At 42.3% G+C, this 25,137-nt stretch overlaps 1 protein-coding gene across 1 annotated transcript in view; it reads left to right on the forward strand.

Moving 5' to 3' along the window:
- The first annotated feature begins 1,576 nt into the window (after nt 1–1,576).
- Nucleotides 1,577–25,137, forward strand: part of IRAK3 (interleukin 1 receptor associated kinase 3) — a 63,282-nt gene continuing 39,721 nt past the window's right edge. Inside the window, exons 1-2 of the mRNA XM_055579791.1 lie at nt 1,577–1,904; nt 17,543–17,725. Coding sequence (XP_055435766.1) covers nt 1,754–1,904; nt 17,543–17,725 — 334 coding nt within the window. The 5' untranslated portion in view covers nt 1,577–1,753. The remainder of the gene's footprint in view (nt 1,905–17,542; nt 17,726–25,137) is intronic.

Below are 25,137 nucleotides of genomic sequence, written 5' to 3' on the forward strand. Positions count from 1 at the left end.
CCCATAATCCCGCTTTCACGTACAGTTCTTGATTTTCTGTAAATCAGACGCTCCAGCTAAGCAGGCCTCGCAGACTGCTTCACTGAGCCACAGCAAATTCCTGGCTCCTTGGCGTATTTGAATTTGCCTCTTCGGTTCCATCAATTCAAGAACTACTAGATACTTGACCGCCTCTACTGGCCACTGTAGCTAAGCTTATTCAGGTAGTCCCTTCGAGGAATATAGGGCTTCTTAAATGTGTGCAGATTGACAGGAAAACTTTAGCCATTTGAACATTGGAAAAGGGGGTACAGAAACCCTTGCCCAAACGATATATATATATATATATATATATATATATATATATAAATAACCAATTTTCAAGTATATTTTGTGAAATACTTCAGCTGAGGACGACTTTGAAATTGAGGCAGCTACCAAACGATGGTGCATTATCACTGTTGACCCCTAGAGGGCGTCATTCCCAAAGATACCAAATCAGAAAGGTTGCAAACAGATGCTGATCTTTTTCAATGGCGGCTTCCGTGGAGGTTCAGTGGTAAAGAAATTCTTGGCCAGTGCAGGGAAGATCGCCTGAAGAAGGACATTGCGACCCACTCCAGTATTCTTGCCTGGGAAATCCAATGGACAGAGGAGACTGGCGGGCTACAGTTCATGGGGTCGCAGAGAATCGGACACGACTTAGCGACTAAACAACAAGAACAAAATTTTCAATGGCCATCGTCCACTCTTCAGTCCTTCAGGCTGGGATTTTTCTCACCATGTTCCAATGTTCCATGCTCTTTTTTTTTTTTTTTTGGCAGCAGCATTCGTATCAAGTCCGTAGGGTCGCAAAGAGTGGGACAGGACTGAGCGACTAAGCACAGCATTCATATCATGCCTGCGGTGGGATATTATAACAAACATGGTAGAAGACTTCAGAACAATATGCGATTTTACTTAAACTCCTTGTTGAAAGCTAGAGGAAAATTCTGCGAAGCATTTTGAGGAAGGAAAAAGTGGTCGAACAATATTTCATCAGGAAAATCCATGGACAAAAGACTGTAGTAAAACCAAATAGTTTGGAGAATGGACAACTTCATGAAGAAGACGGCCACAATTTTATCCCACTTCGTTCTCTCTTTTGTTTTTCTGTTGTCTTTATCCAAGTTCGTCTTTTCCAATAATCATTTCAGACATGCCCATTTATCTAACTTTGGTAAAAGGTCGGAGGAAAATGTGCCAAACGTTAAGAGTGGTTGGTTGTCCTCAGCAGAGTGGGGCTATGAGTGATTATTTTCCTCTTTCAATTTTTCCGGGTTTTTCCAAGTGTTTCCTCAAAGAAGAGGATCAAAAGACAAAACTTGGTAAAATGTAAGTACAGATCATCTCCCATCCATCCAGGCCAGGTCGAGGGGATGGCGGACTCTTCATCAGTTCTGCGCTTCTGGTCTTTCTCACCCCTCCCTCTTTTCTTGGCCTCTTCAGTCTCGTCTCCAAGCCAGAGGAACCGAAAGCCAACCAGAAAGGGAGAAGCCGGGACCTGGTGAGCCGCTCACCAGACCGGGCGGCCGCTGGGGCCTCTCCGGGGAGCCGCGCTGTGCGTCACGGGGGGCCCGCCCTCGGCGCGGCCCGGGCTCCGGGCGGGCGGCCTCCTTGACCGTCGTCGTGCTAGCAGGATTTCCGCGGTTGTGTAACGGCACCGCGCGGCCGCGGAGAGCCCTGGGCTCCGCATCCCTCCCAGGCGCGGTCCCTGGTCCCCCGCAGCGCAGCCATGGCCTGGACGGCGGGGGCGGCGGGGAGCGGTGGAACCCGCAGGGCGCTCTCGTCTCACACTCTCCTCTTCGACCTGCCGCCCGCGTTGCTGGGCGAGTTCTGCGCGGTCCTGGACAGCTGCGACGGCGCCCTCGGCTGGCGCGGCCTCGGTGAGCGCGGCGGGAGCGACGGGGCGGCGGGGCGGCGAGGCGGGGCGGCGGGGCGGCAAGGCGGCGGCGCGCGCGCTCGATCAGACGTGCTGCCCGCGCAGCGGGCAGGCCCTGGGTGCTCGGGGACCGCGAGGCCTCCCAGGCTCTTTTACGGACTTGCCCTTTACTCATTCGCCCTGGGAGGGACGCAGATACTCCCGAGACCCACCCCAGAGCTCCCCCTTCGTCACAAAAACTTGGGGTGAGATTAAATGAGCGGAGCCCGTGGGGGAAACCAGCCACCCGCGTGAAACCATCTAATGAGTCGCCACGATTCCTGCCTTCCCTGGTTCGGAATATTTTAAAAAAGAAACGCCTGTGACATGTCTCTTGTCATGTAAAGTGACCCCCAGGGTATAATTTTCGTATGAAGATGTGTTTATACCTTTAAAATATTTATCAAGTGTTGTTTTCAGTGCACTCCCCTTAATTACATTTCAGGTGAAATGCTAGAGTAAAAAATTATTTGTAATTAACGTGGCTTCCAGTATTCTTAATTAAATGTACCTTTCTTATTTACCCAATCTGGTGGAATGAAGGTTTAGGTTAGAGAATGGTTCTTGACTTTAGTAAGTTGCCTCCAAGACTCCATTTTATGCAGACTTTGGAAAGTTCAGCCATGGCCTATTGGAAGTGTTGAGTGTGATCAACAGAAATAATTCAGACAAAAATCTGTAAACACCTGCGTTTATGGTTCGATTTGATATTGCATGATGTCACATTTAATATTAGTTGAAAATAAACACAAATATGTCAAAACAGTATAGCCTTAATTCTCTGAAATAGCTATCTATTATTCTTACCCAAAATAGAACACAAAAGAGGAAGAAAGTTTAATTTGTTGTTGATGAATAATATGGTCACACTTTATGAAATGTGGCCTTATTGAGTTTCTAGTTGTATAAAGATTTTCTAGGTATTATAAGCTCTATAATTTTATATTATAGCCCTGCAGTAAAAAATCAGAAAACTCTGGTTTCTGGAGACCATGGACATTTCCAGTATGCATTTGAGAGTTAAGATCCCTCCCACACCATATCTTTTTGAAATGGATGATGGCATGGCAGTTTTTGCATCCCTTGGTTTCCTAGAGTTACCAAATTTGGAAGAGAAAAATGTCATTAGTTCAGTCTGTGGTTAAAGAATGTTAGGGCTGAGCAGGTATCATAAATGAGGGAAGTGGGTTGGTGTAGACCCACTTGAAACCCAAGGGAAGAACATGTCTCATCTAAAAGGGGCAGCTAGTACTCAGCCCCAGGCCACCGCTCCTTTTCAGGAAGTTCAGCTCAATGTTGCTGAATCTTGTCTCTCCTACTCCCCTCTCTCTTTCTCTCCCTCCCCATGAAATTCAGATATTCATTCATTATCTGGGTTGTCTCATAAACTCTTCCAATATCCTTGTCAGGCAGGTGCTATCATCATCAGTGTTTGAACAACTGAGGAAACTGGTGCAAGCTGGTTAAGTAACTTGTCCAAGCCAACAAAGTAAAAAGTCCAAAGCCGGAAAGCGCAAAGCAAGAATTTGAAGCAGAGTTTACAGAAAGGATCGGAGAAGGCAATGGCACCCCACTCCAGTACTCTTGCCTGGAAAATCCCATGGACGGAGGAGCCTGTTAGGCTGCAGTCCATGGGGTCGCTAAGAGTCGGACACAACTGAGCGACTTCACTTTCACTTTTCACTTTCATGCATTGGAGAAGGAAATGGCAGCCCACTCCAGTGTTCTTGCCTGGAGAATCCCAGGGACGGGGGAGCCTGGTGGGCTGCCGTCTATGGGGTCGCACAGAGTCGGACACGACTGAAGTGACTTAGATAGCATAGCATACAGAAAGGATTAAGTGTATGAGGACTCTTTATACTCTCTTCTGAATTTTTCTGTAAATTTAAAACTGCTCTAAACAATAAGGTCTATTTGAAATTAAAAAGAAAAAAGACACGTAGACCTTGGAGTTTGATAACCTACAACTTCCCTCTGTGACTTCCTCAGGGTCACAAATATTACTGTGTTCTTTCAGCTGCATCTCACAGCCTCCCTAAAGTACAGCCACTTCTGCCATGAAAGAACCATTCAGTGAGCCATTTCAAACACATAGCCCTGTTTTCCTAGGAGTGGAAATCAATGAAGACCACCGAAATGAGAACGAGCAAAGGCTATTTATTCAAAGCAAGGGAGTCAGCCCCCATCACTTGCATTTGACCGAGAGGCAAAGGCAAGCAGAGAAGTGGAAGAACTATAGCTCAACAAGAGAAGGCTTCAGGTATGCCCCGAATGGAGGCTGTTGGCACGGGGAAGCTGCACACAGGCCACTAGAAGTGGGACATTGTGTGTGAGAAGGGCTTCCCTGGTGGCTCAGATGGTAAAGCGTCTACCTATAATGCGGGAGCCCCGGGTTCGATCCCTGGGTCAGGAAGGTCCCCTGGAGAAGGAAACGGGAACCCACTCCAGTATTCATGCCTGGAAAATCCCATGGACTGAGGAGCCTGGTGGGCTATAATCCATGGGGTCGCAAAGAGTTGGACACGACTGAGCGACTTCTGTGTGTGTATGTGTGATAAGGGTACATATTTGGCTTTCTCCAGTTGACTGTAAGTTGGAATTAGGGGCAAAAATTAGGAAAGCTGTCAGCTATTAATGAAGCCCTGGCCATTTGGGGCCAATTGCTGTAAGGGTTATTGTTTGGTTTCCTGGACTAGTTGCTACCGATAGTAGTTTGACCTCCCAGACTGGTTACTCTAGATAGAACATTAGCTTCCTGGGCTAGCTGATGCACGTTGTAGGTCAGGGTTCTGTTTTATAGGTAGCCTAACCATTGTTCCTTTGTAAATTTCTTCTCTCACAGGGGGAAACTGTAAGCTGTTTACGCCTTCATACTCTAGCTATAATTCATTGTGCAGGGGGCTGTGCCCCTGACTGCCTGGACCATATTCTGAAATGAGACCAGGCATGGACTGGCTACTTCATGAATTGTTGGCTCAGCAGAAAAGGAAGGCTGGATTGGTTCCTGGCTGTTGAGGGCAACTGCCTGTGTTAAATAGACCAAGTTTCCCCACTGGTACAGTGAAAGTAAGACGGAAGGAAAGAGGTGCAGGGAGGGGAAACTTGACTTTAGAGGGCAGAGGGGAGAATGTTGGAGGACTGAATCAAGGAGATAGTTTCTTTTATATATATAATTTTATTTATTTATTTATTTTTGGCTATGCAGTCTTCATTGCTGCACAGGCTTTTCTCTAGTTGCGGCAAGTGGGGGGCTACTCTCTAGTTGGGGTGTGCTGGCTTCTCTTGTTGCAGATCACAGGCTCAACAGATTGTGGGCTTCAGTAGGTGCCGCGCATAGCTCGGTAGTTGTGGCTCCCACGCTCCTGGATAAGGGATTGAACCCGTGTCTCCTGCATTGGCAGGCAGATTCTCTACCACCAAGCCTCCAGGGAAGCCCCGAGGAGATAGTATATTTTATGCTCAGGACAGCTGAAAGTCTGAGGATGCAGAGGGTCCAAAATTCCATATAGAAAACAACTGTAATAGGAGTTGGTGGTGGACAGGGAGGCCTGGCGTGCTGTGATTCATGGGGTCGCAAAGAGTCGGACACGACTGAGCGACTGAACTGAACTGAAGAGAAGAGAAAAGCAAAAGGGAAGATTAACTGAACTAAGTGTTGGTTCTCACTTGAACTGATCATGTTTGTTGATCATGGTGAATATCAAGCTGTGTTTACAAAGGCGGTTCCGACAAAGGCAGATATTATGGCGGCCTATATGATGTGATCAGTGTATACTGATAAGGTAGACTGGACATTGACAAAAGGGAATCATCTGCAAAGTCTTTTAAAGCTGCAGATGCCCAGGTTCCACCCCTGCATAGGTCCAGCTTCTTTCTGTTTTCTGCCAAGCCCCAGGGTGAATCTGATGCACAGTCTGGTTTGGGAGGCATGTGCTTAGGCCAAATTCTCTTCTTTAATAGTATCTTAATATAACAGTTATTTTACTGTAGTCTTTCACTACTCCACTTAATTCTTTCCATTTTTAAACACATCCTACACGTTAATCTTTAAATCACTTTTACTTCATTGTTATTAAAATAGTGTATTCACAAGATAATTTATTCTCTGATTGATTGATGATGTTATGGCTTTGTAATGAAAGTAGGAACCCAATTTAGAAAATGCAAAAAAAATTTCCATTTATCTTATACTACTCAAAGACATAATAACATATGTGCAGAGCCTCTGGTGACAACTGATTTCATTACATTACATGGAACTAGTGTTTAAATTGGAGCAGCTTACTTTGTAAAACCTCTCAACACTTATGGTACAATGAGAGAAACCCTTCTTACAGATACTATGTAATAGGTTATATCCAACTTTCCTCTCAAAAAAGGAAAGAAAATTCCCATAGAAATGATTATTAATCTGTTTAAAACAAATTAGATGAAAAATCACATTAAATGTGCATTTGAATATTTAGTAAAGATTTAAAGCAATAATAATGATACTAATAGTTGCCATCTATTGAGTGCTTGTGCATGCGTACTCAGTCACTCAGTCATGTTCGACTCTTTGTGACCACGTGGACTATAGCCCGCCAGGCTCCTCTGTCCATGGGATTTTTCCAGCCAAGAATACTAAGAGTGGGTTGCCATTTCCTACTCTAGAGGCACTTCCTGACTCAGGTCATCTTTTCCGCTGAGCCACCTGGGAAGCCTCTATTGAGTGCTTACTATTTGCCAGAGATTCTATGCTAAGCGCTTTACCTATTATTTCATTATTTATCACAAAAGCTCTCAGGTACTCGTATCTGAGAGGTATCACCCAGGTACTTGTCCTATTTCCATTTTATAGATAGGAAAACTGACTCAGAGAATTTAGGTAATTTACCTCAAATCAGGGATTTCCCATGTGGCACTAGTGGTAAAAAAACAAAACCCTCCTGCCAATGCAAAAGATGTAAGAGACGCGAGTTCAATCCCTGGGATCGGAAGATCCCCTGGAGAAGGAAACGGCAACCCACTCCAGTATTCTTTCCTGGAAAATCTCATGGACAGAGGACCCTGGTGGGCAATAGTCCATGCGGTCCGCAAAGAGTCAGACATGACTGAAATGACTTAGCATGTACCTCAAATCATAGTCTAATAAGTTGCAGACTAGAATTCTAACCAGATGGTCAGATTCCAGAGTTTATGTTGTTGTTTTTATTTAATTTTAAATAGACTTTATTGCTTAGAACAATTTTGAGTTTACAGAAAAATTTATAAGATAGTACAAAGAGTCCTCATATACTCCGTCCTTCCCATATACTCTGCACCCAGTTTCCCCTGTTATTAGCATCCGACATTAGTAAGGTACATTTGTTCCACTATTGATACACTATTATTAAATTGCATTCATACTTTTTTCAGATTTCCTTCGTTTTTACCTAAAGTCTCTTCTGTTTTCCAGAATCCCACCCAGTATATCACATTTCATTTGGTTATCGTGTATCCTTTGGAGGCTTTTGGCAGTGATAATTTTTCAGACTTTTCTAGTTTTTGATGACCTTGACAGTTTTGAGGAGTACTGGTCACTACTGATCAGGACTGGTCTACTGTTTTGAAGAATGTCCCTCAACTAAGATTTGTCTGATATTGTTCTCATGACTAGACTGAGATTGTGGATTTCGGGGGAGGGCAGACCACAAGAGGCAGAGTGCCATTTTTATTACATCATATTGGGGGAGCACACCGCTTACAGGAATGATCACTGTGGATGTTAACCATGGCTGGAGTAGAGTCTGTCAGGTTTCGACACTGTGAAATCACCCTGCCCCACCCCCTTTCCATGTTATGCTCTTTGGAAGGAAGTCACTGTGTGGCCCAACTTAAGACATAGAGAGTTGAGCTTCCCCTCCCTGAAGGTGGAGTAGAACCCATGTTCTTTGTCCACTATATCATTTCTCACATCTTACAGTGTTCTGTCTAGATCAGACTTTAAGTTGCCACCTCTTTCTCTGTTCCCCTTTACGGTGAAATTCCTCAAAAGGGCTCTTTATACTCCAGTTTCTCCATCCTCCTTTAAACCTGCTCCAGTCAGGTCTTCACCCCCCTACCCTACTGCTGCATTGGCATTTCCCTTGTCCAAGGTCACTGTGGCTAAAGCCAACGGTCAGTTCTCAGTCGTCATCTTACTTGACACATTTGATCATTCCTTGCTTCTGAAAGCTTTACTTTACTTCTAGAACACTACACTCTCTTCCTTCTCTTCTTACCTCGTATGCTCTGTCCTGATCTCTTAGAATACCACTGGGATCAGTCCATGGGCCTCTTCTCTGCTGTTTATCTATCCTACCCACTGTCTTTGTCAGTACCATCTATGTGCTGATAGCTCCCAGATCTCTTACCTGGGTCTCTGAACATCTCTGAACATCAGCATCAACATCAACATCTCTTGAACATCAGCACCATCCATCCATTTGGCTACTTGACAGTCTTCTCCACCATAACAGTCCAGAAGTGTTCCACTCCTTCAAAGTTTCTCCCCATCTCAATGGCAACCCCATCCTTCTTTGTTCTGGCCAAAAGTTTAGTCTCCTGTGACTTCTTGCTTTCTCTCACAAACCACTTCCTGTCTCTCAGTAAATGCCATTGACTGTGCCTTCAGGATCTATCTAATAATCTGACCGCTTCTTATTATCTCTGCCACCACAGCCATCCTGGGGCAAACCACCATCAGATCTCACCTGGATAATTCAGCAGTTTCCTAGTTGGGCTCCTAGTCAGTCACCCTGCCTCACCTCGAGTTTCTTTCTTTACTTCTTTTAAAAAATCAATTAATTATTTACTTATTTTTGGCTGAGCTACGTTTCTAGAGTTGCAGCAAGTGGGAACTGCTCTTTGCTGTGGTGTGCCGGCTTCTCACTGTGGTGGCCTCTTTTGTTGCGGAGCACAGGTTCTGCCTGGGCTTCAGTCACTGCAGCTTGCGAGCTCAGTAGTCGCAGCTCAGCTCATGGACTGTGGAACACAGGCTTCAATAGTTGTGGCATGTGGGCTTAGCTGCTCCAAGGTATGTGGGATCTTTCCAGATCAGGGATCAAACCCAAGTCCCCTGCATTGGCAGGTGGATTCTTATCCACTGTGCCACCAGGGAAGCCCTTTGAGTTTCTTTTCAACACGGCAGCTAGTAAGCCTGTGAAAAGTGTGAACTGTCTTATGTGTGTGTATGTATGTGTGCGCGTGCGCTAAGTCACTTCAGTCATGACTGACTTTTTATGACCCTATGGACTGTAGCCCGCCAGGCTCCTCTGTCCATGGGGATTCTCCAGGCAAGAGTACTGGAGTGGGTTGCCATGCCCTCCTCCAGGGGATCTTCCTGACCCAGGGATGGAACCTGCATATCCTATGGCTCCTGCATTGCAGGTGGATTCTTTACCGCTGAGCCACCAGGGAAGCCCAAAGTGTCTTATACCATTATCCTATTAAGAACCCTCCAGTAGCTTCCCATCTCATGCTAGGCTTCCCTTAGCATGCATGCATGCTAAGTTGCTTTAGTGGTGTCCAACTCTGTGCGACCCTATGGACTGTAGCCTGCTAGGCTTCCCTGTCCATGGGATTTTCCAGGCAAGAATACTGGAGTGGGTTGCCATGCCCTCCTCCAAGGGATCTTCCCAACCCAGGGACTGAATCCACATCTCGAATGTCTCCTCCATTGGCAGGCAAGTTCTTTACCACTAGTGCCACCTGGGAAGTCCCATCTCACAGTAAACACCAAAGCCCTACATTGCTTTTCTCATTTCCTTCTTCTTAATCGCTCAACTCCAAATTAATTGGCCTCCATGGACATTCAAGGAATTTTTTTCCTATAGGTAGCCTTGAGTCTTCCTTCTTCACATCCTTGATGGATTTTGATGAACTATTATGTTCCCTGACTATGCTTTTAAAATTCATACATGCTCCCTTATGCTCCTTTACTGCTCTATTTTTCTCTATATCACTTATCATTCCTTGTATACTTTATATATATGCATATACATACATATATTTCTTTGTTTACTGTCCATCTAGAAATAAGCTTTATGAGGGCAGAGATTTTTTGTTTGCTTTGTTTCCTGCTTACTTCTCGAGCATCTAATATTGTACCTGGTATAGAGAAGACATTTCAGTAAATATCTGTTGATTGAATGAATTAAAGAATGTCTGTTAAACATCCAAAACCTTGTTGGGCAGAATCTTAAAAAAAGCATTATACTAGATACAATGCCATGGTCCCTGCTTGTAAGGATTTTCCAATTTAACATAGACAACAGACCAACATAGATCTATAAATTTTAACAAGAAGGAAGTATAGGAAAATTGTACTGATCATTACCTGAGTGTGGAAGGACACAGCTTCTGAGTTCCAGACAGAAACACTGCTGTTGAAGGTGAAATGTTCTTCAGTTATCTCCCCGAAGTCATTAATGTTAGATCCTTCCCTGGGTCAGGGATTGAGAGATCAGGACAGATGGAAGGCTCCCTTATGCATAGGCCTTCCCATTTATGAAATATGAGTCCTACTCAGGTAGGAAATAAAAAGTACACATAAGCTTAGGTATGGACAAGTATTGTTTCTTGTAAAATGTATGAGTTAGTGGGTGTTAATGCTATGGTCTGGTAAGGGGAGTCGAGCTCACTTAACGCTTTTGAGTTTTGTTTTGCTTTTTGGGGGAATTAAAAATATTATTTCAATCTTAAAGGTTTTTTTTTGCCTAATTTGTTTGTGTGCTAGTGGGGAAAAAAAGAAAAAAGACATCTTTTCCTTTTCCCATTTTGTTATCTCAAAACAAACTTTGCAAGAATGTAGATAATTTCCTAGGGGTTTTGGCATGTGGTTATATGCAAATACAAAGATTCCAAATAGGGTATGTTGCGTTATTCTAAAAAACCCCTTCAGAGACAAATTTGCATGTGGAGAGTGATTTCTGCAGCTGAATTCCCCAGCGGTTAGCACTCCTAGATAGTTCTGCCCTCTCAAAACAGAGCCCTGGTGACCTTTGAGCACTGAATAATTAAGCTATCAGTATCTTCAGATTAATTTCTTTCTGGACTTCTCAGGTACTTTTTGGCTTATATTATGCCAAGATGACTTTCAACCAAAAAAAAAAAAAAAATACCTTCCAAAAAATGATTTAAAACAGTGTTTAACTACAGCATATTTTTCCAAATATATCTTTTCATTTAGAATGCTTTTCACTTTCACAACACTATGGTCATTGAGAAACTCACTCTTTGTTTAGGACTTTTTAAATAAATAAATTTCTATGTTCTGGAACAAGTAAGGAAGGACTAGAGAAGACTTTGCATTTTGAAGAACATAACAGGAATCAAGAATTTGTATTCTTGGGTACATGTATACATGTATGTCTGAGTCCCTTCGCTTTTTACCTGAAACTATTACAACATCATTAATTGGCTATGAAAAAGTGTAGTTGTTTAGTTGTCCAACTCTTTGAGACCCCATGGACTGTAGCCTGACAGGCTCCTCTGTCCATGGAATTCTCGAGCCAAGAATACCAGAGTGGGTTGCCATTCCCTTCTCCAGGTAATCTTCCCGACCCACAGATTGAACTTAGGTTGCCTGCATTGCAGGCAGATTCTTTGCCACCTGAGCCACCAGGGAGTCAGTCCCCTATACAAAATAAAAAGGTTTTTAAAAAATTAACTAATTAAAAAAAAGAGTTTGTATTCCTGTCACATCAAATTAATGTTGTCTTGCAGAATTTGATTTAAATGAATTAATGCATTTTATGGATGCTAATAATATTCTTTTAGTAGTGTTTCTATTCCCAATGTGTCATCACTGGAGAAAAGCTATTAAGGTTGTGCCATGAATCACCAGTTACGGAAAGAGAATACATTTCATTTCCAGTCCTGGAAGCTACCCATGCTTTCAGGATCCATTTTCACTGAGCTGGGTCAGTTTCAACACTGTCAACTATTTACTGTTAGAAAAACACCTTTAGCTTTCCCTAGACTTAATGCAAACTCAGAAACCTTTGCCCCAGGTCAGGGTTAGGGAACTGTAAGAACCTCAGCGCATTTGGCATCTGTTCATTCACCCTCCAGCTAAATCTCAACTCAAGGGAATCATGGCCTCTTGCACTTTTAAAAAAGGAAATTCAGAAATTAACAGAAAGAAAAATGGGTAATAGAATTATGTGGGAAAGCTGACATGCCCTGGAACTTGAAAAGTTAACTCCAGATTTCCTTAATAGTTATTAACTGTTGCTTTCCTACTGTGAGAATTGAGCTATAAAAAGTTTATACCTTTTTATGTGCAAATACTGTCTATGACACCATATGGGCTTCCCTCGTGGCTCAGACGGTAAAGCGTCTGCCCGCAGTGCAGGAGACCCGGGTTCGATCCCTGGGTTGGGAAGACCCCCTGGAGAAGGAAATGGCAACCCACTCCAGGACTCTTGCCTGGAAAATTCCATGGACTGAGGAGCCTGGTAGGCTACAGTCCATGGGGTCACGAAGAGTTGGACACGACTGAGCAACTTCACTTTCACTGTCTATGAGACTCCTGCTGCTATTGCCACCAGATGGGTCTTCTGAAAACTAAAGCTTTCATCTCCTCCTCACCTCCTCAGGAATCTTAGATTTGTCCCATTTACTTTCAGGATAAAGTTTTAAGTTACGCTGACACTCAGGGCCTCTGTCTGTCATTCAGCAAATATGCCCTGGACGTGGACTATGTGCTAACCACATTCCTACGAAGGTAACGTGGACTTCATGGAGCTTGCTCACCCTGTCTTTAACGTGAACCCTCTCCTGCAAGCATACTGGTCTCCTCTTGGCCCCTCGCATCCTTGTCTTCATTTCTGGAGCAGTTCTCCATCTGAGAGGCCTTACCCCCCAACTGTTGCCAAGTGAGCTGATGTCCCATGGCCTCTTGCTTCCTTCCCTGGCTGTGGCAACCAACTCGGGCATCTTCTTTCTTCACCCCTGAGAAGTTATGTGTGGGTCTTATCTCACACAGTTGAAGTGGAAAGAGAACTGTTTTATTAAGGAAAAATAAAGTCCTGCTGTATGGTATATAAATATTGTTAATTTTTAGGGTACCTTAGAGGCTTCCCTGGTGGCTCAGTCAGTAAGGAGACTGCCTACAATGCAGCAGACCTGGGCTCAATCCCTGGGTCAGGAAGATCTCCTGGAAAAGAAAATGGCAACCCATTCCATTATTCTTGCCTGGAGAGTCCCATGGACAGAGGAGCCTGGTGGGCTGCAGTCCATGGGGGTCATAAGAGTCACACAATGACTTAGAGACTAAACCACACTTGGTGTATTACGCCTGATTCCTATGAATGTTAGCTGGTTGATTTACTAATAGACAAAGTAGAAATCTAAACTTTCCTTTTGCTGAAATTTGATATTTAGCATTCCCTTTTTGGAATGTTAATTTGGAGACTGGGAAGTGTTTTAAAGACTGAAAGTGTTTTAAAGTCCGTGCTTATATAAGGCAGGCCAGGGACTTCCCTGGTGGTCCAGAGGCTAAGTTTCCGTGCTCCCAAAGCAGAGGACCCGGGTTCGATCCCTGGCCAGGGAACTAGATCCCCTGTGCCACAACTAAGAGTTTGCATCCCACACGCAACGAAGACTGAAGATCCTGCTACAGTTAAGATTATGTGTAGCCAAATGAATACATAAAAATAACTTTTAAAAATCAGCAGGCCAGTGAAGGCAACCAAATGTGGTATCTGTTTTTGGGAGGGACTGTTTGTCAAAGGGTATTAACTGATGAGAAATTTGAGATTGCTCAGTGAGACTGTGACTTGTCTGGAGTTGAACTGTAGGTTGGTGGCAGATCCGTCACTAAACCCATGTGTTCCTACATATATTCACCGGGCCACAGTGATGTCTGGACTGGTGACTTTTCTCATGAAAAGGGAGTTTAGTCCATGGGGCTCAGAGGTCATTCTTTTGTCTTGTTTTCAAATTGGAACTTGAGTGATTTTTTTTTTTCTCTCCAGGGTAGTATACTCTGTCCAGTTATTCCTTAAGAATTGGCGTCTCTTTAGAAACACCCAAAGTTTTCATCTTGACTCAGGCTCTGGAAAGCACTCCTCAAGGGAGCCCACGATGCCCCATCTTTAGTTAGGGACCTGTCTTCACGCTCCACTTACACTTGCTGTGTGCAGTTACTGCATTGCTGACAGTCAGTAGATGCTCATCAGATGTTTGAATGACACTGATTTGTGGTATTACTTCTAGGAACTTTTAGAAAGAGTTGGAGTGTTCATGTGTTGAGTGAGTTGTGTGATGTGAGAGTTGGACCATAAAGAAGGCTGAGCACCAAAGAATCAATGCTTTCTAATTGTGATACTGGAGAAGACTGTTGAGAGTCCCTTGGACAGTGAGGAGATCAAACCAGTCAGTCCTATAGGAAATCAACCTGAATATTCACTGGAAAGACTGATGCTGAAGCTCCAGTACTTTGGCCACCTGATGAACTGACTCATTGGGAAAGACCCTGATGCTGGAAGGATTGAGGGCAAGAGGAGAGGGGGCTACAGAGGATGAGATGGCTGGTTGGCATCACTGACTCAATGGACATGAGTTTGAGCAAACTCCAGGAGACAGTGAAGCACAGGGAAGCCTGGTGTGCTGCAGTCCATGGGGTCACAAAGAGTCGGACATGACTTAGTGACAGAACCACAAATATTCATAAAATTGTGTCTCAATCAAATAGACAAATGACTTCATCTAAAAATACATTAAAATAGAGTTAGCATGTCTTACCAAATATTTTGCTTTGAAGGTACCTTTCTATTTTTTTTAGTGATATTTTGTCTCAAATATATATTGGCATTTGGTAGATGTGAAAGGAAGATGTTCTTGCCAGAACCTAAAATATGGAAGAAGGGCAAGACGTTCTAACTAAATGAATGATGTTAGATATTTTGTAGTAACTCTTCCCCTCCCGTCCCACCACTTAAGCCGAAGCATGCTTGCATTCAGATTGAATGTTTCAACTTTATCTTCCCTTGTTTGATTGTACTCACTTCCTTTCACTTATTTTGGGTATAAGATGTAACCGAAATAAAACATTCAAGATAAGAACTTTGTATGTATTAGTTGGGTTAGTCTAAATTATACTGCAGTTTCAAAAAAAAAAAAAATGCACAGCAGCTAAATCTCAGTGGTTAACCTAAGAGAAGCTTCCTGTTTGTTTGTGGGAAGAGCACTGAGAGTCCAGGACAGCCAGTGTCCATTGTGGTGGTGCGGCATCTCAGGGCACTCCTTTCTTGACACGTGCTTCTACCGTTGCTGCGGCAGGGATGGGAGCCTGGAGAATTGCACCCTGGCTCGTCGGTGTTTCTGGCTGGAAGAGACACATAGGCATAACCACCAACCTAGAGCAGGAAAATCTTATCCTCTGATGAGATTGAAGCTGGAAGTACTGGTGGGTACTAGGACTATCTACCAAATCTGCTTTGTTTTCTCAGAAAGAGGGATAGCAGTGGTATCATTTAGGGCTTCCCACATGGCGCTAGTGGTAACAAACCCGCCTGCCAGTGCAGGAGGCATAAGAGACGCTGGGTCAGGAGGATCCCCTGGAGGAGGGGGTGGCAACCCACTCCAGTATTCTTGCCTGGAGAATCTCGTGGACAGAAGAGCCTGGTGGGCTACAGTCCATGGGGTCCCAGGGAGTCAGACACAACTGAAGTGACTTAGCACAGCACAGTGGTATCATATTGTGATCTCTTTCAACTTTCAGGATTTACTTATAATCTCAGCAGAAACATAAAACTGAAGGAAATTAATAGTCCTGCAAACCCGTGTCAGACTGAAAACATGGGGGGAGGGATGCCATAGTAAACAGAAGATATTTACCTTTCTGATGTCTTGATTCAAATACTGTAACTGGTGTTCAGTCGGTTCATTTCAGTCGCTCAGTTGTGTCCAACTCTTTGCGACCCCATAGTTCCTTAAGAAATTTTTAAAACCTGTGGAGTCTGAAGCAGACTGAACAAAAAGATAGTCACCTCAGGCTTATTGCTCTGCTCAGAGCTGAGAGCCTGTTCACCTTTTAAAAGGACATCAGCCTTTGGAGAATGTCTTTGGTGGCTAAGTGAGTCCTTGAGTGAGGTTGCCTCTGTTACTACTGGAGGGCAGCTTCCAAATTTGTGTGTGTCAGACGGAGAGGGGGCTGATTCCCACAGCCAGTCATGGTGAGGTGTTGGGGTTCCCCATGACCACTTTCAGGTGGCAGCTGGATTTTGACCTATAGACCTGTATCTGACTTCCTGGAGTTTTAAGACTCTCTGGAGGATAAAGGTATGAAGGGTTGCTGCTGTTACCATCACTGGCCCTAAAACACATCGTTCATTTCAGTACTCAAGATGGTTGGACTAACCTGCGAGTACCGTCCCAGGGATGAGAAAGCTACCTTTCCATCTGTCATTTGCTTGATTTCCCCATTCCTTTGCCTTAAAATACACTTTAAAATTTGGAATTTATGTGGAAAGGTTGTATAATTTTTTACTCAAAGAATCCTCTTATGTCACAGTGCCATAAAAAGTCATACTAAATCAACTATACTTCAATAAAACTTTTTAAAAAAAAGTCATATACTTTCATTTAAGATATTTATAGGGGACCCTAAAAAAGTCATAGAGACTGTTTTAGAGTAATTTAAATCCTATTATCCAGCAGAATGTATTTCCCTGACCCTACTCAGACCCTACCCAGATAATAACTTTTAATTGTTCAAACATGTTCAGCAAGACAATCTAGAATAAAAATTTAAAACAGCATTTCATAAAAGTTTCAACAAATGAACCGAACTAGTAATATATTATCAGTGACTACACTGAAGAAAATGAGAAAGAAAAGAACTAACCTAAGTAACCTTGGAAAACACGCTCTTCCCAAAATACTCAGGCTGAGGACAAAAACAAGTGTACACAAATGCTTTAATTTGGTTAGCTAATCTGTTCCTCACAGGGATTTGGGTTAGCCATTCTGAAAGTACTTTATGTACATGGTAGAAGGAAACAAACAAGTAAATATATTGTAGATAATGAGAGCAGTTTCTCACTGTGTGAGAATGAAACTATACATGAGACAGGACTAAAATGTGCCATATGGTACTGACTTGGATCAGAGGGAGAAATAACGAGTAATTGAAATGTGAGAAACTGGATAGGATCTTAGAACAGAAAAAAGACATCAATAAAAAAAATGGGTGAAAATAGAATGAGGTTTGCAGCTTAGGCTTCCCTTGTGGCTCAGCTGGTAAAGAATCTGCTGCAATGCACAAGACCTGGGTTCGATCCCTGGGTTGGGACGATCCCCTGGAGAAGGGAAAGGCTACCCACTCCAGTATTCTGGCCTGGAGAATTCCATGGACTGTATAGTCCATGGGGTTGCAAAGAGCTGGACATGATTGAGTGACTTTTCACTTGCACTTGCAGCTTAGTAACCACTGGGTCTGATCATTGTACTGTGGTTATGTAAGGTCTTAACATTAGGGGAAGTTAAAGGAGTACATGTTAAAATTAGTTCAAAACGTAAATGTAAATAAAAGGTAATAAAACATACCAATGAAAGTAAATTATTCTTTGGTTCTTCCTATTACAATTTCCACAGCGGAGCGGCTTTCAAGCAGCTGGCTGGATGTTCGTCACATTGAAAGATATGTAGACCAAGGTAAAAGTGGAACAAGAGAATTGCTTTGGTCCTGGGCTCAGAAAAACAAGACCATCGGTGACCTTTTACAGATCCTCCAGGAGATGGGGCATCATCGAGCTATCCATTTAATTGCAAATTATGGTAAGCATTGATTGAAATGATATGGCTCTTGGTTCATTTTATATAAATCGTAACTTGTAAATATTGTATTTTATCCAAGACATTGACTAGTCATGTTGTATGTCAGTGATTACTTACCTACCGCTTTTACCTGAAGGGGAGTTTGCAGCTTCATATTTTTGTGACGCTTTCTTTTCTTATTGCCTAACTTATACAACAAATTCCTTTCCACCACTTTATAGTTGCTTTTTAAAATTTATTTACAAGTTATACTTCTTAAAATGTTCTTACTTAGTTAAGAGAATAAGTTCTCTTTCCAAGAATCTGAAACTGAGTCATAAACATGATCAGAACCACAATATGAGTAAAATGAAAATAATGCTATAATTTATTTTACCCTATAATAACAAGTTAAAAATAATTGAATTTCCCCTGTGTATTTTAGGGCTTTCTTGGTGGCTCAGCGATAAAGAATTCTCCTGCCAATGCAGGAGACATGGGTTTGATCCCTGGGTCAGGAAGCTTCCCTGGAGGAGGAAATGGCAACCCACTCTAGTAGTCTTGCCTGGAGAATCCCATGGGCAGAGGAGCCTGGTGGGCTACAGTCCATGGGGTCGCAAAAAGCTGGACATGACTTAGCAGCTAAACAACAGCAACCATCTGTGCATTTTGGTGCAAATGATAACCTCCAGAATAACCCTGGAATTTCTCTGTTATCTTCACTGTTGAGTTTATGCCATGGCTTCTAACTTTGCTTTACCTGTTTACATCTATTTCACCATGTCCTGCTTCTTCCCTCTCTTTGTCTTCTGTTTCTGACGCTGTGTCATTCCTTACATTTCCTGGAAAGTAAAGCATGTGAAGTTTTCCCTGTACAGTCTTTGTAAATAAAATAATCTCCTAATGTCCCTTGTTCTGTTTATTCCACTTTGGATTCATTGATATTGACAAGAATGATCTTGAGTGATCTTGGGTCTTAGGTTATGGACACAGGACTCTTAGGTGGGAAAGTCCTTTAGATCAGCAGGCTTATTCTTTGAATCTTTCATCTAGGCATATTTGTAGTTCTGTGTATTTGCACACATGCTGTTTGATAATATATTTAGTCCAGGCAAGTCACTATCTCATCACTTAAAGAAGCTTTACACAAATGAGAAGAAATCCTGAGAGATTTGTACCAGAAAACTGTAGCTTCAGAGTGACTTTTATTTTGTAGGGTTTTCACATGAACTAGGTATTAGACTGGAGAAGGCAATGGCACCCCACTCCAGTACTCCTGCCTGGAAAATCCCATGGACGGAGGAGCCTGGTAGGCTGCAGTCCATGGGGTCACTAGGAGTCGGACACGACTGAGTGACTTCACTTTCACTTTTCACTTTCCTGCATTGGAGAAGGAAATGGCAACCCACTCCAGTGTTCTTGCCTGGAGAATCCCAGGGACGGGGGAGCCTGGTGGGCTGCCGTCTATGGGGTCACCCAGGGTCAGACACGACTGAAGCAACTTAGCAGCAGCGGCAGCAAGTATTAGACAGTTCCCATAGGTTTCTAGCATGATATTATCCTATTAGTGATATACGTATAACTTGGCTAATACCTTGTGTCTGTTGCACACTATTTCTTCACTGAGTTTTATACAGCCGAATGCCTCACTGTGCCACTGACTGATCTAGTAAAGTGCCGTTGAGTCTCTGGGAGCCGTAAAGTAATGCTTTTTCATTATTTGAGCCTTGTCCAGCCACCTTCACCACACATGCAACTGGTTGTTCACAGTATAGACTCACACCAATATATTTTATACTTCAGTATATTTTATACTTCGGTTTTCTGGAATTGATTGCAGAGCGTCTTCTCCTGCTCCATGTTGTTTATTTATGCAATGGGGAATTATATGGACAAAAATTCCACATCTTTGGTTTGACTCCTAGGCTGTGGCACATGCAAAATTTCATTTTTTTTTTTCTGAGTATTTTTTTGATTCCTCCCTTCCTTTTGTTTATTTAGTTTCGGCTGTGCTGGATCTCTGTTGCTCTATTCGGGCTGTCTCTAGTTGCAGTGAACAGGGGCCGCTCTCTGGTTTTGGCTCACGGGCTTCTCATTTTGGTGGCTTCTTTTGTACGGCCTCTTGCACAGGCTCTAAGTGCACAAGCTTCAGGAGTTGCAGCATGTGGACTCAGTGGTTGTGACTTGTGGGCGCTAGAGCACGGGCTCAGTGCTTGTGGCGCAAGGGCCCGGTTTCTCCGAGGCATGTGGGGTCCCCCCAGACCAGGGGTCAAGCATTTTTACTTGCTGTCATTATATTTCTGGCATGCATATCCTTACATAGGCTTCCCCTGTGGCTCAGTGGTAAAGAATCCACCGCAGTGCAGGAGACACAAGACATGTGTGTTCGATCCCTGGGTCAGGAAGATTCCCTGGAGGAGGTCATGACGAACCACTCCAGTATTCTTACCTGGAGAATCCCATGGACAGAGGAGCCTGGGGGGCTACAGTCCATAGGGTCCTGAAGAGTCAGACATGACTGAAGTGACTCAGCATGCGTGCATATGTCCTTATATATCACATTGTGCATGTAAATCTCAATGGTCAGTGGTTGTCTTTTAATTTTCCTTTTTATAATTCTGTTTATTTTTTTATGGCTGTGCTGGGTCTTGGTTGCTATGCGGGCTTTTCTCTAGTTGAGCGGGGGCTACTTTTTAGTTGCTGTGCACAGGCTTCTCACTGCGATGGCTTCCCCTGTTGTGGAGCATGGACTCTAGGCACGTGGGTTTCAGCAGTTGCAGCACATAGGACCAGTGATTGTGGTACATGGGCTTAGTGGGATCTTTCTGGACCAGAGATGGAACCAATATCCCCTGCATTGGCAGGCGGACTCTACCTCTGAGCCACCAGCGAAGCCCGGTCTTTTAGTTTGGACATGAAATCTGCAGCTTTCTGCTGGCTTCTTAGGAGAGCCATTTTGAATCTTCCATTTTATCCAACAATGAAGCCTTGTCTATTTATATGCAACAACAGGATAATGGCTTTTAGTCCCCTTGCAACCTGAAAACTTCAAATTTTATTCTATACAGCAATACCTTACTCAGAATGTTTGTTGTTTGTTTTTCTTGCCTAATTGTCCTGCCAGAAGCCTGTAGTATAACATTGAATAAAAGTGGCAAGACCAGACCTTCTTTCTTGTTCCTGATCTAAGGGAAAAACATTTTCTTTCACTATTATGTATGATGTTCACTGCAGGTTTTTCACAGATGCCCTTTATCAAATTAAGGAATTTTTTTTCTCCCTAGAGTTTTATCATGACAGCTTATTGAATTTTATGAGTTTTGTTCATTTTACTAATGTGTGTTACATTGATTGATTTTCAGATATTAAGCTAACCTTGGATTCCTGGGATAAATCCCACTTGGTCATAGTATCTCATCTTTCTTGTTTCTGGATTTAATTTGCTAATATTTTGGTGAGCATTTTTGCATCTACATTTATAAGGGTTATTGGTCTATAGTTTTCTTGTGCTATTTTGTGTGGCATTGATATAAGAATAATATTAGCCTCAAAGAGATTTGGGAGTTGTTTCCTCCTCTTCTATTTTGGAAAAATTAGTGAAGAACTGATCTTAAGTCTTCTTGAAATGCTTGGTAGAGTTCACTTGTGAAGCCATTTGGACCTGGGCTTTTCCTTATGAGAAGTGTTAAAATATTAGTTAAATTTCTTCCCTTGTTACAGATCCATTCAGATTGCTTATTTCTTCTTGACTTAGTTTTGGTAGTCTGTGTCTTTCTAGGAATCTGTCCATATCATTTATCTAGTTTTTGGACAAATAGTTGTTTACAGTATTCCCTTATAATTCATTTTATTTCTGTAAGGTCAGTAGTTATGTCTTTTGTTCTTAATTATGATAATTTGAGTCTTCTTTTTTTCTCTTTTGGTCAGTCTAACTAAGGGATTGTCAACTGTGTTTATATTTTCAAAGAACCAACTTTGATTTCATTGGTTTTTCTCTTTTGTTTTTCTATTCTGTTCTTCTGTTTCATTTATTTCCACTCCAATCTTAATTCTTCCTTCTTTTTGCTTCCTTTGGTTTAGTTTTCTCTTCTTTTTTATTCCCCAATGCAAAAGTTTAGGCTCTTTATTTGATATCTTTCCTCTTTTTAAAGGAGAGCGTTAACAGCAAAAAAATTTCCCTTTAAGCACTGCTTTTGCTGCATGCCATAAATCTTGGCATGTTGTGTTTTTGTTTTCATTTATCATAAAGTTTTTTCTAATTTCCCTTGTGATTTCTTGACTCATTCATTATTTATGAATTTGGTGTTTAATGTTCATGTGTTAGTCAATTTCAAAAACTTCCTTTTGTTATTGATTTCTACTTTAATTCCAGGTGGTCAGAGAATATACTTTGTATGATTTCATCCTTCCAAGTTTATTAAGGCTCATTTTACTGCCTAACGCATGATCTGTTCTGAAGAATGTTCAGTGTACAATTGCAAAGTATGAGTATATTGTGTTTTGGATGGGATGTTCTATAAAAGTCTGTTTGATCTAATTGGTTAGTAGTTTTGTTCAAGGTTTGTTATTGTGTTTGTTGCTAGTCTTCTAAGCAAAACAATCTAATAAACACTAGAATACAATCTAAAACTAGAAAATGAAATAAAACTTTTCTAAAGTCTGAATCAAAACATCAGAAGTAACTGCAAAGTAACTGCAGCTTAAATTTTTTGTAGGAAGCCACCACAGACTTCCTTAGTTCAGGCAGAACCATAACAGACAGAAGTAATAGTCCAGCTGGGGAGAGTGTGGGCGTTTGTGGTTGGTCTCTCTCTCACACACACATACACACACACACCCCTCTAATACCTTATGGCGCAAGATAGGATAACAAGTAAACTAAGCCAGAGGGATATAATCCCATAATTGTAAAAGTTTTAAATATATGTGCAGAAAACCGATAACAGTGTTGCTTTCTTCTTGTCAATTCTCACCTTCATACTTTAATATTTTTGATGATATCTAAGAATAGTTTTAGTTTGCTGATTCCTAGAATGTCGACATTCACTCTTGCCATCTCGTTAGACCACTTCCAATTTGCCTTGATTCATGGACCTGACGTTCTAGGTTCCTATGCAATATTGCTCTTTACAGCATTGGACCTTGCTTCTATTACCAGCAAGGTGATGGGTGAATTTAACTCAGATGAACATTATATCTACTACTGCGGGCAGGAATCCCTTAGAAGAAATGGAGGAGCCATCATGGTCAACAGAAGAGTCCAAAATGCAGTACTTGGATGCAGTCTCAAAAATGAAAGAATGATCTCTGTTCGTTTCCAAGGTAAACCATTCAATATCACAGTAATCCAAGTCTATGCCCCAACCAGTAACGCTAAAGAAACTGAAGTTGAATGGTTCTATGAAGACCTACAAGACCTTTTAGAACTAACACCCAAAAAAGATGTCCTTTTCATTATAGGGGACTGGAATGCAAAAGTAGGAAGCCAAGAAACACCTGGAGTAACAGGCAGATTTGGCCTTGGAATATGAAATGAAGCAGGACAAAGACTAATAGAGTTTTGCCAAGAAAATGGACTGGTCATAGCAAACACCCTCTTCCAACAACACAAGAGAAGACTCTACACATGGACATCACCAGATGGTCAACACCAAAATCAGATTGATTATATTCTTTGTAGCCAAAGATGGAGAAGTTGTATACAGTCAACAAAAACAAGACCAGGAGCTGACTGTGGCTCAGATCATGAACTCCTTATTCCCAAATTCAGACTTAAATTGAAGAAAGTAGGGAAAACCACTAGACCATTTAGGTATGACCTAAATCAAATCCCTTATGATTAAACAGTGAGAATATAGTGAGAAATATAGTGAGAAATAGATTTAAGGGACTAGATCTGATAGAGTGCCTGATGAACTATGGACTGAGGTGTGTGACATTGTACAGGAGACAGGGATCAAGACCATCTCCATGGAAAAGAAATGCAAAAAAGCAAAATGGCTGTCTGGGGAGGCCTTACAAATAGGAGTGAAAAGAAGAGAAATGAAAAGCAAAGGAGAAAAGGAAAGATATAAGCATCTGAATGCAGAATTCCAAAGAATAGCAAGAAGAGATAAGAAAGCCTTCCTCAGCAATCAATGCAAAGAAATAGAGGACAACAACAGAATGGGAAAGACTAGAGATCTCTTCAAGAAAATTAGAGATACCAAGGGAACATTTCATGCAAAGATGGGCTCGATAAAGGACAGAAATGGTATGGATCTAACAGAAGCAGAAGGTATTAAGAAGAGGTGGCAAGAATACACAGAAGAACTGTACAAAAAAGATCTTCATGACCCAGATAATCACGATGGTGTGATCACTGACCTAGAGCCAGACATCCTGGAATGTGAAGTCAAGTGGGCCTTAGAAAGCATCACTACGAACAAAGCTAGTGGAGGTGATGGATTTCCAGTTGAGCTATTTCAAATCCTGAAAGATGATGCTGTGAAAGTGCTGCACTCAATATGCCAGCAAATCTTTGGGATTGGAATGAAAACTGACCCTTTCCATTCCTGTGGCCACTGCTGAGTTTTCCAAATTTGCTGGCATATTTCCAGATAGAAGGAAAACTCGATCTTTGCTGGAAAACTCATCAGTGGCCACAGGACTGGAAAGGGTCAGTTTTCATTCCAATCCCAAAGAAAGGAAATGCCAAAGGATGCTCAAACTACTGCACACTTGCACTCATCTCACATGCTAGTAAAGTAATGCTCAAGATTCTCCAAGCCAGGCTTCAGCAATACGTGAACCATGAACTTCCAGATGTTCAAGCTGGTTTTAGAAAAGGCAGAGGTACCAGAGATAAATTGCCAACATCCGCTGGATCATCAAAAAAACAAGAGTTCCAGAAAAACATCTATTTCTGCTTTATTGACTATGCCAAAGCCTTTGACTGTGTGGATCACAATAAACTGTGGAAAATTCTGAAAGAGATGGGAATACCAGACCACCTGACCTGCCTCTTGAGAAACCTATATGCAGGTCAGGAAGAAACAGTTAGAACTGGACAAGGAACCACAGACTGGTTCCAGATAGGAAAAGGAGTACATCAAGGCTGTATATTGTCACCCTGTTTATTTAACTTATATGCAGAGTACATCATGAGAAACGCTGGGCTGGAAGAAGCACCAGCTGGAATCAAGATTGCCGGGAGAAATATCAATAACCTCAGATATGCAGATGACACCACCCTTATGGCAGAAAGTGAAGAGGAACTAAAAAGCCTCTTGATGAAAGTGAAAGTGGAGAGTGAAAAAGTTGGCTTAAAGCTCAACATTCAGAAAACGAAGATCATGGCATCCGGTCCCATCACTTCATGGGAAATAGATGGGGAAAAAGTGGAAACAGTGTCAGACTTTATTTTTTGGGTCTCCAAAATCACTGCAGATGGT

This window comes from Bubalus kerabau, chromosome 1 (genome assembly GCF_029407905.1).
Source record: "Bubalus kerabau isolate K-KA32 ecotype Philippines breed swamp buffalo chromosome 1, PCC_UOA_SB_1v2, whole genome shotgun sequence".
Lineage (NCBI taxonomy): Eukaryota > Metazoa > Chordata > Mammalia > Artiodactyla > Bovidae > Bubalus > Bubalus kerabau.